This window comes from Dermochelys coriacea, chromosome 11 (genome assembly GCF_009764565.3).
Source record: "Dermochelys coriacea isolate rDerCor1 chromosome 11, rDerCor1.pri.v4, whole genome shotgun sequence".
NCBI lineage: Eukaryota > Metazoa > Chordata > Testudines > Dermochelyidae > Dermochelys > Dermochelys coriacea.
Genome location: NC_050078.2, coordinates 61,128,532 through 61,143,979, shown reverse-complemented (window position 1 = coordinate 61,143,979; position 15,448 = coordinate 61,128,532). Strand labels below are relative to the sequence as shown.

Genomic DNA, 15,448 nt, shown 5'->3' with positions numbered 1-15,448 from the left:
TTCCAGATCTTTTATTTGTCTGTGTGTGCACATGTGTAAAAAAAGTAGGATACTGGAGCTGAGACTTTTTCTTTACATGTGTGTTCTTACCTACAACAAATTCTTCTCTGCTGTGTTGTTTGTCTTTGTTACTGCTCTTTTTCTGTGCTTTGGATACTGGGTCCATCTTGGTCAATTCATTTCTCTGCTTTTTCATGATTTTGTTCTTTGCAACTTCTGTGTCCTGGAACTAGAATTGACAGTAATAGTGTTTATCCGAAACATACTGATAAGTTATATTTATTTAGTTAAAAACAAGAATATACTTTTTTTGTACCAAGCAGCCCACACTAGTTACCTCAAACACTGTTCAGAATGAAATGATACAGAAGAGTATCTTTTTTTCATAGGCACAGTGGAACTTCACCACACCTGCAGCAATAACATGTATTGTTTTTGGAGCATCCCACATTAAAGGCTTTCCTATGGTATCGCTTCTGAAAATCACACTTTGGAATCAGTCTAGAAATTGCCTTGGCACTTTGGAATTACCCATATTCTCAGGACCACTGACAAGTGACTTTCTGGCATATAGAGGGAAATAGCTTTCCTCTATAAGATGTTTCGTACCCATGCTAGAATAAAAGCTTATGTTTATTACTCAGGTATCAAAGTTGCACAACAAAATGGAGGGCAGCTTTATTCCCGATAGTGGACAATCACCCATAATGTACCATCCATCATTCCCTTCCCTCTGCTCCACCTCACCCTGAATCAATCGACAGGTTTCTGGACCAAAAACAGACAGCAGGGAAGGACGGGATTGTCCTTGGAAACATTGGTTTATAGCATTCCTCTTCTCTGTTGCTGGTATGTCCACCAAGGCTGCTGGCCCCAAAGAGTCAGCGCACCTGGGGGATTAGTGGTGGAGTACCATTCTATCATGTCCACTTGGTGTCAGTCCTGTACAATATTTATTATTTGGCCTTTGGTAGCACTAGACTTATTCTGTGCTTTCCTAATTCTATCCTTTTGGTATAGAACTGAATCTGACTTGGTAACATGAACCAGAGGCTACTTCCTTATTGCACTGTGTTCTGTAAGGCTGTAAGTGATGAAGTCAGTGTCTGTTTCGTTCTAATGTAAATAACCAGTATGAATAAAGTTAACTTTCTTCTCAAACCCCTTTCAGGAGGAGGACGCAATAGGCATTTGCTACTGGAGATGTGTCCTGTGATACTTACAGCACTGATGCTGGCAGTAGTTTGCTTGCAGAGCTCCTTTAGCAGAGTGGTCTTTTCTCCCTCTGTCCCATGCTGCTTTTCAGAATGACTCATGGCTACTCCAACATTCTCTTGTAGCATCACCTTGTGACTGGAAGGTCCCATGAGATAGTTACCAGATTCAGAGTCTTGACCCCTTTAAAATTAAAGCAATACAAATAACTAGACAAAGATTTTGGCAAAGTCTTAGAGCTCCAGAGTCTCTCCTTATGAAGGAGTAGGGAAAGGTGATGTGTTTTCTTTTTTCCCTTGCAAGTCTTGAAAGCCTTTGGAGTAACCTGTCAATACCATACAGTGAACAATTTATGTAATTGTAATGGCCCCAGCAGGTAGCTGCTTTTTCTGCTTGGAGGTCTCTTGTCTCCTCATTACTGAGGAAAGCAAATAACATTCTCTTTTGTGCTATAAAAAAGATCCAAAGACTGATTGGTGGGTGCCTTGGCCATTTAATAACAAAATCATACATATTAAAATACTTTTCAGTCCTGTAACACTTGTCATCTTAAGATCTAAAAAATGTTATAAACTTCAATGTCCTGGATCTTAGAAGTGCTTAGTACTCACAGCTTCCACTGAAGTTAATGGGAACTACAAGTGCTCAGGTGACGTAATCTCACACCAACTCTGTGAAGCAGGTATTGTACATCTTTTTGAGTATGAAACCGTATTGTATTCAATTTATCTATCTGCCATTCAGGTAGGTAATGCTGTATACAAATTAATAAAATAACTGATTATAATAATTGAGGGACAGAGAATGAGAATTTTGCTGAAAGTCTCACAGTGAGTCAGCAGCCGAGCTGGGAATAGAATCCAAAAGGCGTGACCTCAATCCATGCTTTAAATGAAACACCTTCATTTAATGCAAGTTACTGCTCTTCTAGCAGTCAAAGCAATATCAGAGCTAAGGGACATACCACATTATACTCAAAGAAATAAATAATGATAATTCCTAGCAGGTGGTATAGCAGTTCTAGCTCAAGCTGAAACTTCCATATAACAAATCAGTTTAAAAAAGTGAGGGGCTGTAATTTATCTGATGATAAACTACAGTACTAACAGAAAAAAATGTTTAATGACAAGGACAAATTCTGCCTTGACGTACACCCAACGCAATCTCATTGAGGTCTGTTCCTTCAGCTAGACACTGTGACTTCTCTATACCTCTGTGTGTCTAAGATCTTATCTTTACCTTTTCCTTTTGGAGCAGATTCTCTAGTAGGTTCCAGGTGCTTTGCACCACTTCACTGATGCAAAACAACCACAAATTTGGCTTAAATGGCCGGCTGCTGTGTGTCACCAGCTGCTTTGCTTCACCAGAGCAGTGCAAAGCGGACAGAACATACTGAAGAATTTAGCTCAGTGTTATCCAAACTTCTTAGTAAGTTTTCAGTAACGAATTTTCTGCGTAATCTACCACTGTTTGTTTTCCTTCTTACTTTGGGGTTTGTCTAGACAAGAGTCTGTGGTTCTGTTTTAACTCAAGTTAATTGATGCCTCTAGGCAAAAGTGACTGGTCTGGAGCGGGGAAAGATGAGAAATGCAGAGACCAGAGAGGAAGGAGGCTACAGTAGTCCATTTCCTGGCCTGTAATTTAATTTACAGTAGGAAACAATATTTTTGTCCAGAAAGATCTGTTATTCTTTGACTGAGCTGCTTAAGAGAGTTAGAGTGCCTCAAAGACATATTTCCAAAGTGTGCTTATTATCAACAGATCAGTTTGCTCCTTGCTTTCTGGGACACAGAGTGCTCGATTTGAAGCTCTAGCACTGTGTGTGTGAGGAGGAGAAGCATTTATTTTAAATTCATGAAAGCAAGGGAGTTTGCACCAGTGTGATGTAACCTTGGATATCCATTAGTTTTACATTAATTTTACATCCATTAGTGTGTCACAGGGGCAAGGGGTAAGATAAGTAGGAGAGACATGTAATTCCATCTGAGGTTTTTCAAAAACTCTTATCACTTTGGTATCAAAGTGCCTAAACACTACTACTATCTGGCTGTTTTGGGTTTCCTCTTGTGCCCAATACTGTACCATCTAAGCACTTCTGAGTTAAATTAGATCTTCACAGGGAAGTCCTTAGCAGACATCACAGAGTCTCCTCCTCTTCTCCCAACCCTGGTTATAGGAGGGTCTTGCATCATACCCTAAAGATGATTACAGGTTTCAGAGTAGCAGCCGTGTTAGTCTGTATTCTCAAAAAGAAAAGGAGTACTTGTGGCACCTTAGAGACTAACAAATTTATTAGAGCATAAGCTTTCGTGAGCTACAGCTCACTTCATCGATGCATCCGATGAAGTGAGCTGTAGCTCACGAAAGCTTATGCTCTAATAAATTTGTTAGTCTCTAAGGTGCCACAAGTACTCCTTTTCTTAAAGATGATTAGACTCTGGAGCATGATGCAAGACCCATCCTCATAGCTCCTTCTACAATCATATCCCCTCGTCTGAGAAGAACTCTATTTCTGACTCTGTATAACAAGAGAGTGTGGGTGCCCTCTATCCTTTCAGAATGTATTTCTCACTACCTAATATGCTTAAGTAAGTCATAATCAGAGAGAAATTCTACCCTGATGTTTCAGTGCTCACTAGAAAGTAATTTAATCAAGATTCAAAGCCCCTGGCTACAGATCAATTTCAGCTTCCTGCATTTCTATTCTCCAATAAAAATGAAATGTAATTGAAAACCAAGGTAGGATGCAAAAAAGGAAACTTTTTATTTAAAAGAAAAAAAACACCTACTACTCACATTTCTTCAGTAAGGCTCACTGTATGGCCCCCATAGGATCCCAGGTGTGAATTACTATGGGATCCAGGTGCTCCATTCATTTGCTTACCTGGATCTGTAAAAGTAAAAACATTATTCTTATTCTCCAAGTCAGGGTTATAACTGGTGAAACTACTCAGGATCACTACTATACGTGTATCTGTGCTTTTGTTTTAAAGCCATGCTTAACATAGTTTAAAGTGAATAGCATTGGTGGAATGTGACCATTCCCTGTGGACAAGTGTCCAAAGACAAGATGTGGGAGAAATAATTTTTGCCAGATTTAGAATCCACTTAAATATCCTGCAATCTAGATTTAGAATAGAGCTTGAACAGAACTCAGTTTTGGAGGCTGAGGTTCCATTTCATTCAAGGTTGCTGCCTGTTTTCTCAGATGTTATTCCCTGTCCATTCTAGAAACAGGCCAAGAATGTAGTTCAGATGAAAACCATTATTGTGTAAATTACACATTCCATTTAATTAGAAAGTGAGGGTTACATTTTGCTCTTGTTCACAGACAGCAGTATAAATCGAAAGTAACTCCACTGACTTTGGTTTGGAGCTGAGGGTTTTTGTCTTGGCCAGAAGCAAAATTCATATTAAAATTTTGAATTCCCCCAAACTTGGGGTAGGGAAAGGGCAGTTTGGATACGAGGGGTTTGGATCAGACCCATCTCTAGATTTTATTAAACATTTTTGAGTCTTGAAACTCCAAAAAGTTTCATGAAATCTAGAGGCCAGTAATATGGGATCAGCCCCAATCTTTGAGGTGGGTATTGTTTTCAAAAATAGATATGAATTTTGTGGCTGACTCCTGTTGCTCTCTAACAGGCTGAACCCAAAGCACTGGACCACATTGTGAATTCTGAGGCCAGTTCTAATGAAATCCAGAATGTTTATAAAAATAAACATGAAGGGACTTCACAGCACTAGGATCTTCTCCCGCTGCCAAAAACTACCACTTCTTTTGGCAGTTTGATGGTATCTCAGCAGAAAGCCCAAGGACTGAATGGGACATAGAAATTAAAGTAATCTCTTGTGCCTAAATGTGGGCCCTCCACGTTGGGGTTGAGGCCCATAAACAGGATAGTGTTGGGAAGCATTCACTGCAGGAGGGCTCTCTGAATCTGCAGAGGAGGGTGTAAGATTTACTCTTAAAGGAATAAGCTGTCATGTCAGATGACTACTTTTCTCTGTAGAGTTGGCCCGTGGTACAGGATGTTAAGGCACCAGTAGAGAGAGCCCTTGTTCCAAGCATGCATAAAAAGTCAGACAGTGTTGACTGCTTTCAGTGATCTATACCATTCTAAGAGGCTGTGTTATTGCAAAAACTCACTTGTTTTAAAATTAAATAAATTCTTTTATGGAAGGACCCTTCCCTGGTACTTTGTACAGAAATATCTGGACAAAGTCACATGAGGAGCCAAGGAAGCTGGTATGGTTTCTGATGAAGTGAGCTGTAGCTCACGAAAGCTTATGCTCTAATAAATTTGTTAGTCTCTAAGGTGCCACAAGTACTCCTTTTCTTTTTACGGATACAGACTAACACGGCTGCTACTCTGAAACCTATCAGTATGATTTCTGTAGCTCTGTGCCTTTGCTTTTCTACACTTGTTTTTGCAACATGTGGCCTTTAAGTAACGTATCTTTTTTTACATAGACAGCATCTGGGCGGGTGGACAGTACACAGCAAGTCTCAAAATAGTCCAGTGGGCCAATCTCACATGTCACAAATGATGGCATAAATGCTATATGGGGTATAAAAAGATTGTAAATGGCTAAGTTGCTAAAACTTTTATCAACCTGACATTCAGTAAGAGTGTGACTTGTGTAACTTGCATCAAAATCGGTGGGAAGCAAATTCAGCCTTAGTGTCAGTAGGTGCAGTGCCCACTGAACTTAACCCACTTGTGCCAAGCTCTCTGTGTCCCCAGGAGTGCTGGGGATGGTGCCATTGAGTCTAAACTAAAGTAGAAAATCTGGCCTGGTTTAATTTATATCTTCTTGTTACTCCTCCCTCTTCAACTGTTTCAGCATGTAAGTTACACTCATTTTGCACACCCAACCCACTAAATGCCAAATGGGAGCAAGTTATGCTTTGGCATTTACATGAGTCTTATGATCAGTTTACACTCCAAGTGTAACTTACAGGAGTGACAGAAAGAATGGAGTTTGTGGCACAGAAACTTGCATGGGAGTTGCACTGCTTACACTATGCTGCATTTGGCTAAATTTGCCCTTGAGTCTGCTGAAGATGAAAGAGTGAAGTTCCCAGCTCTCCTGTACCTTGTGGCCATCTCTAGGACTATGAAAACTGTGATGGTTTCATATTGCTGGGATCTGGGGTGTCATTTCTCTGATTTGGTTTTGTGAGCTTGAATGAACTAAAAATCCCAAACCAGAACTCAGCCAAACCTGAGTCTCCTCTCACTTTACCTCGAAAACTTCCAAACCATGAATGTCACATGACCAGTACTGGGTTTACAATGGCGCCATGGAGCAGGGCCCCTGTTCAGAAGGGGCCCTGGCCTGCTCCACTTGCACTGCATCCCTAGACCCCACCTGCCCACTAGCTCCCCCACCGCCTATCACTTGCTCCTCTCCGCTGGGCCGCCGGTCTGCCGAGGGCTCCTCCCTGACCCCTGGCTGGACCCCAGTGCACCACTGGTTGCGGGCAGTCTCTGCTTCCCACTATCTGTGGGGCCCTGCCTGTCTCCCCGGAGCTGAACTGTCTGGGACTGGTGCAAAAGCTTGGCCAGTCTTGGCCAGTTGGGGGTGGGAGACAGTGTGGGGGGCTTGGCTGGGACCCTCCAGTCCTGAGGGAGCCCAGCCAGGGCAGGCCCTGGCCTGGCTGATCGCACTACTCCCAAGGGGCTGGAGCAATTCTCCACCCCAGGACTAGCCCTGGCTGCTCTGCTGGCTCAGCCCAGCAGACAGTCACCTTTCAGCAGGGCCAGTGAGTATGGCCAGGAGGCAGGGAGTGGGTCTCTGGGGGGTGCTGGGCTGTGAGGGGGCTGGGAAGATCTGTGTGTGTTGGGGCACTAGGGAATGGGAGTTCTATGTGGGGTGCTGGGCAGTTGTGGTGGGGTTGTGGGCAGGGGGGCGCTGGGCAGAGGTGGTGTTGGGCAGGTCACTGTGCATTGGGGGGAGGTCAGAGAGGGTGCTGGGTATAGCTGATCTTTGGGGTCTCTGGCCATAGGGAGTTGAGGGAGCATGGCAGAGGTGCCGACTTTCTGATTTCCCCAGGGGTGCTTGATCCCCCACTCTCCCCCAGGCCCCACCCCCATTCCACCCTTTTCCCAAAGGCCCCACCCCACCTCACCTCTCCTCTTCCTGCCCCATTCCACACCCTCCCCCGAGCACCCCCTGCCCTCACTCTTCCAGCCCCTGCTCCTCCCCACCCAGCACCTCCTGTCCACTGCTGATCAGTGGCATGGGGGAGGCGCTGGGGCAGAGTGGGAGGAGCTGAATGGCAGGGCTGCTGGTGAGTGCTCAACACACACTATTTTTAGCACCCATGGAGTCGGAGCCTATGGGGTATTGGGTGGGGGGGCTGTGTGGTGTGGCCTGGGCTCACCCCCAAGGGGAAGGGGCATGCTGGTAGACAGGGTCAGGCAGGCCTCTGTGCGTCTGGCAACTGCCAGTTTGTAAATAGTGCCCTTGCACTGGGTTGTGCAGAGCAGGACTGCCCCTGCCATGCCATGCCCCATTGCCCCTGGCTGACCCCTTGCTCTGGGGACTGACTTCCCTGCGCCATGCTCCACTGCCTCCATGGGGACCCATAAATATGTTTGGGGCCGGGCCCACAAAAGGTTAATCTGGCCCTGCGCATGACTGATACAAAACCATCACCTGGGCCCGGTTCTCTCTCACCTTAGCTAACCTTTCAGTTAGCTTGGTGATGAAATGTGAAACCAAATAAGATTTGCACAGGTTTAGATTTCATCATACGCATTTCACACAGCTTGTTTCCTGCCTTCGAGAGGTAAACTCCCATTGTCTTTCTGCCTGTAAGGAAAGGCAACAGCTGCACAGCTCCCTCATCTTTGGCTGATGTATTGATTTAGGGTAGGTCTACACAGCAAAAACTGCATAGGCTAGCCTACCCAAGCTGGCTTGAATCGAGATAGCACAGGTAACAGTAGCAGCGAAGACAGCGCAGGTAATACAAGGCCAGCACGGACTCTGGCTACATACTTGGCTCACCCAGTCCATGCTGTGCTGTCTGCACACAGCTATTGTGATCTGCGTTGCACTAGCTGGATTCAAGTTAACTTAGGTAGGCTAGCCTGTGCATGGCTTTTGCTGTTTAGACATGCCCTTAGTCACAGGTGAGGAGTGAGCCGCATAGCACCCCATCTGTATGTGATACTTGTGTAATACCCAGCAAAACCTAGGAACAGCCCTGAGGAGACATGATGCCAGCATGAAAAGCACATCTTTACTGACAACAGTCACATCTTTCATTATCAAAGTTTCAAACAAAAAATCCAGGTAAAGAGTGAGAGGAAAACAGAGTGAGAGAAATCCACCCGGCCAAACACCATCCTGCTTATCAAATAATAACTAAGTGCTGATTTCAGAAGATGCAAGTGAGGCATCTGGGAGTAGCAGGAAAGCCTGAACCACTTGACTTGCAGGGTGGGGGGAGTTCAGAAGAGAGGGGTGTCACATGTCTATTGGCACTAACTCATCCAGAGCACTTCTGTTTTTTCCCAAAATTCTGACAGAAGTCCCAGAACATTAAAAAGACCAAGTCTCTCAATAATGTTCAATACTTTGCATTTCTATAAGACCATCCTTCAGAGGATCTCAAAACACTTTACAAACTTTAAGAAATTCTCACATCACCTCTGTGCAGTAGGCAGGCATCCCCATTTGATAGTTTGAGACACAGAGAGGTTAAGTGATTTAATATAAATTACTGCAAATTAGTTACAGAGCCACATGAATAAAACCAAGAAGTCCTGATACTCCACTCCCCTGGTCTAACCGCTAGAGTGCTACATGGCTCTTGTCTTAGCTGCTGCTTCTTCCCACTTTGCCTGTTCCGTTTCTCTCCCTTACCAAACAATACAATTTTTTTAAAAGGCCTGTGATAGCTTTATTTAAAATGAGAACCTAATTAACTTGTAATTGATATTTAAGGTCAGTTGGCATTCTCCTCCCAAACTAACCTTGCTGGTAATGTTGTCTTAGCAGCTTCCACCACTGGGTCTGTGCCACCTGATCTGTACACATCGCTCTCTGCAGCACATGTGTGGTGTGCAGATCACACGCAGTACTGTGGGACAATCCTGGGGATGGTACTTGAGGAGTGCTGGGGGTGCTGGCAATGCTAAGGCTATATTAAGGGTAGTGGGGAATACACTGTAGTTGTAATCTACACTGAACCTTGCTGGGGAAGTCTCCCACCATTGCAATTCAGTGACAGTAACAGCAAGAGCGCTAGTGCAGAGAAGAGACCAGCATCCTTAATACTTGGTCATCTAGCCCTGCTTAGAGCAGCGGTTCTCAACCTTTTTTTTACCCAGAGACCCCTAAACTAAAATAGACAAATCTGTGGACTCCCAACCAGAGGTGACCCATATGGGGGGTCACAGGCAGGGTCATGTGACCCTCAGATTTCTGCCTTCCATTTGGCCCTGCTCCATGAAATGCTGATGTAGCAGGGCAGAGCAGTGGTGTGTCTCCATGGCTAGCTGCTGCCTGCTCATGGAATCAATGGCTGTGAGGCAACCCTTCTGATGACGGGGAGATCTCTCTTCTGCAGTGACACTGCCATTTTTGGTTCCCCCTGAACCCAAACAGGTTGCGTAGCCTGCTGAGGTGAGTCAGAGGATGGAGGTGACACTCCCTCTCCCTGCCCCACCGCCAGGGGCCGAAAACTGAGCCCGAGCCCTGCCACCCTGGACTGAAGCCCAGTCCTTGCGGACCCCTTGAAACCTGCTTGTGGCCCCCGAGAACCAGTGGCTTAGAACGTTCTGGTAAAAACTTGGCAGCCAGTCTACGCTAGTGCTTTTGTTGTAGCTAACAATGGTGGACTAGCACCAATGGTATTATGATGGGAACTTCCCCCAAGGTAAGACAATGGGTCATAACGAACCAGGCAAAAATACAGGGATATTTGGAAGAAAAAAAAACCCCAAACCCCCAATGACACACCTTCATTTAATCACAGGAAGCTTGTGACATACTACAGTACCTAAGACCTGAGATATAGCCACATCTTCTCCCCTCTTCCCCTCCCCTCTCAGTGGCCTTTGAAAATGATTTCACCTAGACTCTCCTGTATGACCATATTGATTTGAGATTTAAAACCTCCAGCAAATTCAGCTTCTTGTCTTTGCATCCACGCTGTAGGAAGCACCACTATGCAGTAAAAGAGCTAGGGATTTTTGGTGGCTTGTTGTCTGGAGGAGAAAAGAAACTAACCTAAAAAATGAGTTCTTTGGATACAGCTCTAGAGGGAGCCTTCAGAAGTGGAATTGTATAGCTGTTATGGGCTTACTAACAAGAAATTCCATGTGTGTGGAGTTCAGAAGGCGAAATCAACTAAGAGATAAAACTCATGCTGTGTGAAAAGGTGTGATTTAAGAACTTCCCTGGTGTGAGTAATGGATAGCTGGGGAGTTAAGAGGTTTAGCTAACAAATGCTGGAGAATCACAGATAAGAGAATGAAACTCCCCTGCTTATGCACTGCCCTGTTTTCTTTAATGTTATAGACAGCAGGAGAGAAGTGAGATTACTCAGTAGTAGTGGTTATAGTCTGATATATGTATGGAAGTCTTGTATCTGTAAAATACAGGAAAGAAAATCAATGTCAATTCATTTCTCCTCCTCCTAAACCTGTTCACTTTTCTCCAGGAGTATTCCATATCCCTGATGGAGTCCTAAGGATCTTCTCCATTTCCCTCTGCTTTTATTCCACTCAGACTTCAGACCCAATATTGCAATCACTATCTTTCTGTCTTTGAAGGACTGGGCAAGACACCCACAGGATACTATTTGGTTGGAGGAATTGCTATAAAGTAACACATCAAGCATCCGTTCCCTCCAGGTGTTGAACTCACTACCTTTTGTAGCACTCCCAGCCTTTTCTGGCTTAGGGCCTGAAGGAATGAAACAGTGAATAGCGCTTCCCAATGTCTTTGCTTGCAATGTGACCTACTAAGTACAAGATGATATCCTGTAACTTTCCAACACAGGTGGTCACAGTAAATGGGAGCTGCAGCTGCTGAACACCTGTGAAAAGCAGGACACTTATGTGCCTAAATATAGATTTAGGGGCCCAATTTGAGGCTTTCAGGTATGAAAATGTGATTTAAGTTACTTGGGGCCAGCTCATGGGTTTTAGCTACTAGCCTGATTGTAGGGGCTGAGAAAGAATCATACCACAATGCAGGTCACTGGGAGAAACTTCTCTGACTGCCAGAATTCTTCCAAAGGCTCAGGGAAAGCAGGTGCTCTACTGATGTGTTACAGTGGCACTATTGATATGTCTACACTACAATAAAAGACCCCCGGCATGGTTATGGCTGGCCCAGGTCAGCTGACTCAGGCTTTCAGAGCTAGGCTGCAGGACTAAAAATTACTGTGTAGACATTTGGGACCCTTGTGGAGTCTCAGAGCTCGGGCCCAAGCCTGAACATCTACACACCAATTTTACAGCCCCGCAGCCTGAGCCCAGCAAGCCTGAGTCAGCTGACCCTGGCCAGCCACAGGTGTTTAATTGCAGTGTAGACATACCTTTAGTGCTCCCCATGGTACCAGCTCGGCTCTGCTTGACAATGCAAAGGAGAAATAAGGCCCTGGCTCTGGTTATATCCTACCACTTTTGGGAAGGCTACAGTCACCAGTGACACCAGTCTCATGCAATCCCTGCACTCTGCATCCTGATTGCGGCTGGCCCTTGTATTTGTGGGACTGCTCCTTGTGGCCTCTCATTCCCTAGTACCCATGCAGAGCCAGCTGGCACTTTAAGTGAATGAGACTGATTCAAGTTATTAATCTTTTGCCTGATTATCATTAACCTATCAAGCCCCTGATATCTTTTTCTCCCTGCCCTAATTCTCTACTGGCTGGTGTAGTCATTGAAACCTGTGCCAAGTGTGTGTAAAGCACTACCACATCAGAAGGGTAGCTCTTTACATTCCCTTTGCACATGATTAAAGGGCTCCATAAGCTGGAGGCCAGTGAAAAATGAGGCCCAGATTTCCTTGCCACACTTCCCACTGATGAACTGTGAACAAATGACAAGTCATAAGTGCCTCCCAGCAAGGAGTATCTATAATGCCTCTACTCTGTGCCTAGAGATAGGTTCCATACTACAATCCTGGATCTGTTCCAGAGAAAAATAATGGTGCCTGACAGTTCCTTGGTTTTCATGACTGGGAGACACTAAAAGGGTGGTGAGGAAGGAATTTTCCAGATTTCAGTTCACTCCTGCTATGTGCTCGTCTAAAAGCACCTGGCAATCTAACAACCCCCCTGCCCTCCCATAGTGAACTTGAATGACAACTAGTAGAAGCACAGACAGCTCCAGTCAGATTTGCCCATATAATGTTTGCCACATTCTCCAGTTCCTTTCTCCAGCCAACCATCGTCACCTCATTCTTATCCAGACTGAGCTTTCACAAACTTGTTCCCATGCAAGACCTGATCTCTACCAGAGACAGACACTTGAAGTACCCTCTGTGTTGGATGAAATGGCGATATAAAGCTGCCTGTGATGAAGTGGGAATTTTCTGTAATTTTTTTTTGATGCCTGTGTATGCCTCAGTTTCCCTCCGTACTCTGCATTGCTACCCAGAGGGTACAAAAAGGTTAAATCTGCTCTTGGGGCAGAGCAAGCTTTATGAAGTGTTGTGTTGTAACTGTCTAGGGTGAATGAATGGGTCAGGTTATTAAAGGACTGACTGAAACTGACCATATCAGTGGAGGATCCAGAAAAGAAAATGGGAACTCCAAGGACTGAACAATGAACACCTAACAATGGGAAACACCAGCAGACGGAGAATGTGAACTCGGTGTGCCTCTGCAACAAGACAGTGGAACAAGATAGTTAAGTCCCAGGCAGACTGCGAAGAGATACAAAAGGGTCTCTCAAAACTGGGTGACTGGGCAACAAAACGGCAGATGAAATTTAATGTTGATAAATGCAAAGTAATGCACATTGGAAAACATAATCCCAACTATACATATAAAATGATGGGGTCTAAATTAGCTGTTACCACTCAAGAAAGAGATCTTGGAGTATTGTGGATAGTTCTCTGAAAACATCCACTCAATTTGCAGCGGCAGTCAAAAAGCGAACAGAATGTTGGGAATCATCAAGAAAGGGATTGATAATAAGACAGAAAATATCATATTGCCTCTGTATAAATCCATGGTATGCCCACACCTTTAATACTGCGTGCAGATGTGGTCCCATCTCAAAAAAGATATATTGGAGTTAGAAAAGGTTCAGAAAAGGGCAACAAAAGTTATCAGGGGTATGGAACGGCTTCTGTATGAGAAGAGATTAATAAGACTGGGACTTTTCAGCTTGGAAAAGAGGTGCTGAAGGGGGGGATATGGTAGAGATCTATAAAATCATGAGTGGTATAGAGAAAGTAAATAAGGAAGTGTTATTTACTCCTTCTCATTCTACAAGAACAAGGGGCCACCAAATGAAATGAATAGGTTTAAAACAAACACAAGAAAGTATTTTTTTCATGCAATGCACTGTCAACCTCTGGAACTCCTTGCCAGAGGGTGTTGTAAAGGCCAATACTAGAACGGCGTTCAAAAGGGAGTTAGATAGATTCATGGCAGATAGGTCCATCAATGGCTATAAGTCAGGATGGGCAGGAATGGTGTCCCTAGCCTCTGTTTGCCAGAATTGGGTGACATTGGGATTGGGTGACAGGGCATGGATCACTTGATGATAACCTGTCTGTTCATTCCCTTTTGGGCATCTGCCATTGGCCACTGTCAAAGGACAGGATACTGGGCTTGATGGACATTTGGTTTGACCCAGTATGGCCGTTCTTAAGTATCAGGTATTGGGATAAGAGTTGGCTTTTTCAGGGATTCAGCAGCTTGGACTGAAAAAGAGACAACAGGAGACGGCCAAAAGTGGATTCAATGGCAGCTTGGCAGGGTAGGGAGAGTTGGCTTGGCCAGACTGGACTATGTCTTCACCTTTATTTCTCTATGTTAACCTAACAGGTAGTCTACCGTAGAAGCGCTACATCGGCGCAGCTGCAGTGCATCTGGTGAAGATGCTTTATGCCGATGGCAGAGAGCTCTCCCGCTGGCATAATTACTCCATCTCTGCAAGAGGCGGAAGCTATGTCAGTGGGAGAGCATCTCCTGCCAAGATAGCGCCGGTGTGGACAGAACTTAAGTCATTGTTACTTGCATTGCTCAAGAGGGTGGCTTTTTCACACTGCTGAGCAACGTAAATTAGATCAAATTAAGCGGTAGTGTAAGCCCTAAGGATTTCCCGATGCTGTGTTCCAGTTGACTAATAAATCCAACTCTTTTGAAAAGGCTGCCTGGTGTCACTGTGAATACTTGGTCCCTGAAGAGTGTAAAAGTCTCGGACCAGGTGTGTGTGTCAGTTGGACCCACTGGACAGAGCTCACGGTGTGAAGCAAGAGTGCTAGAGCCTGGAGGCTCAGTCTTGGAGGCACTGAGGCTGCATGGCCTACTCTTAAGGAAGAGTGAGATAACTTGGGGGACTGCCACATGGAAGCAGTTACTCCAAGGGACTGTTTAAAAGCTAGGGCCCTGTCACAGAGCCATAACAACTTAATAAGGGTCAGGACAGAACATTTCCTAATGTTTATTGAAACAGTTGGCAGGGCCAGTTCAGACTGGCTGCAGAAACTGCAGTGGCAATAGTCATTCTCATGGCTGATGGGAGGCTTGCTGTTCCCTCCTCCTCCAAACTGTGTAAAGAGGAGAGCAAGCTGTGCTGCTGGCTGCCTTTTGGTGATGGAAAGTGGCCCAGTGCTTGGTCACTCCAGCCTCCATCAACCAGCAAGGATGTTCAAGAGCTGCTAGATGGCAACCTGTAAACCCTGCCTCCCAACCTGGTGAGATACCACTTCCGATGAAGACACTCTAAGCCGACGAGAGAGAGCTCTCCGTCGGCTTAATAACTCCACTTCCGGCAAAAGCTTCTTCTGCTGACAGATCGCTGTCTACACCAGCACTTAGGTCAGTGTAATTATGTCGCTCAGGGGGTGTGGATTATTATACAGGGCCTCTCCTAACACTGACATAACCTACTCTCCCTAACCTACGGCTGTTCCAGGACGACGTGCCCTGACTGATGCCCACTTGAATCGTGCTGTTCTAACTCAGCACTCCTTTCAATGGAATAATTACAGAGTGGGCTCAAATTAATGGGTCTGTAGGGGCTTGGAC

The 15,448-nt window shown here is 45.0% G+C and overlaps 1 protein-coding gene across 6 annotated transcripts in view; it reads right to left on the bottom strand.

The window, feature by feature from the left end:
- The window catches only part of KIAA2012 (KIAA2012 ortholog), a 105,286-nt gene that overhangs the window by 12,640 nt on the left and 77,198 nt on the right, over positions 1–15,448 (bottom strand). For 5 of the 6 annotated variants that reach the window (XM_038421496.2, XM_038421497.2, XM_038421502.2 and 2 more), the window contains exons 17-19: positions 4,012–4,105; positions 1,224–1,398; positions 91–229 (exon numbers count right to left, since the gene is read on the bottom strand). In XM_038421496.2, the coding sequence (XP_038277424.1) occupies positions 91–229; positions 1,224–1,398; positions 4,012–4,105 (408 nt within the window). The remainder of the gene's footprint in view (positions 1–90; positions 230–1,223; positions 1,399–4,011; positions 4,106–15,448) is intronic. The other variant, XM_043505601.1, reaches the window with a different exon arrangement.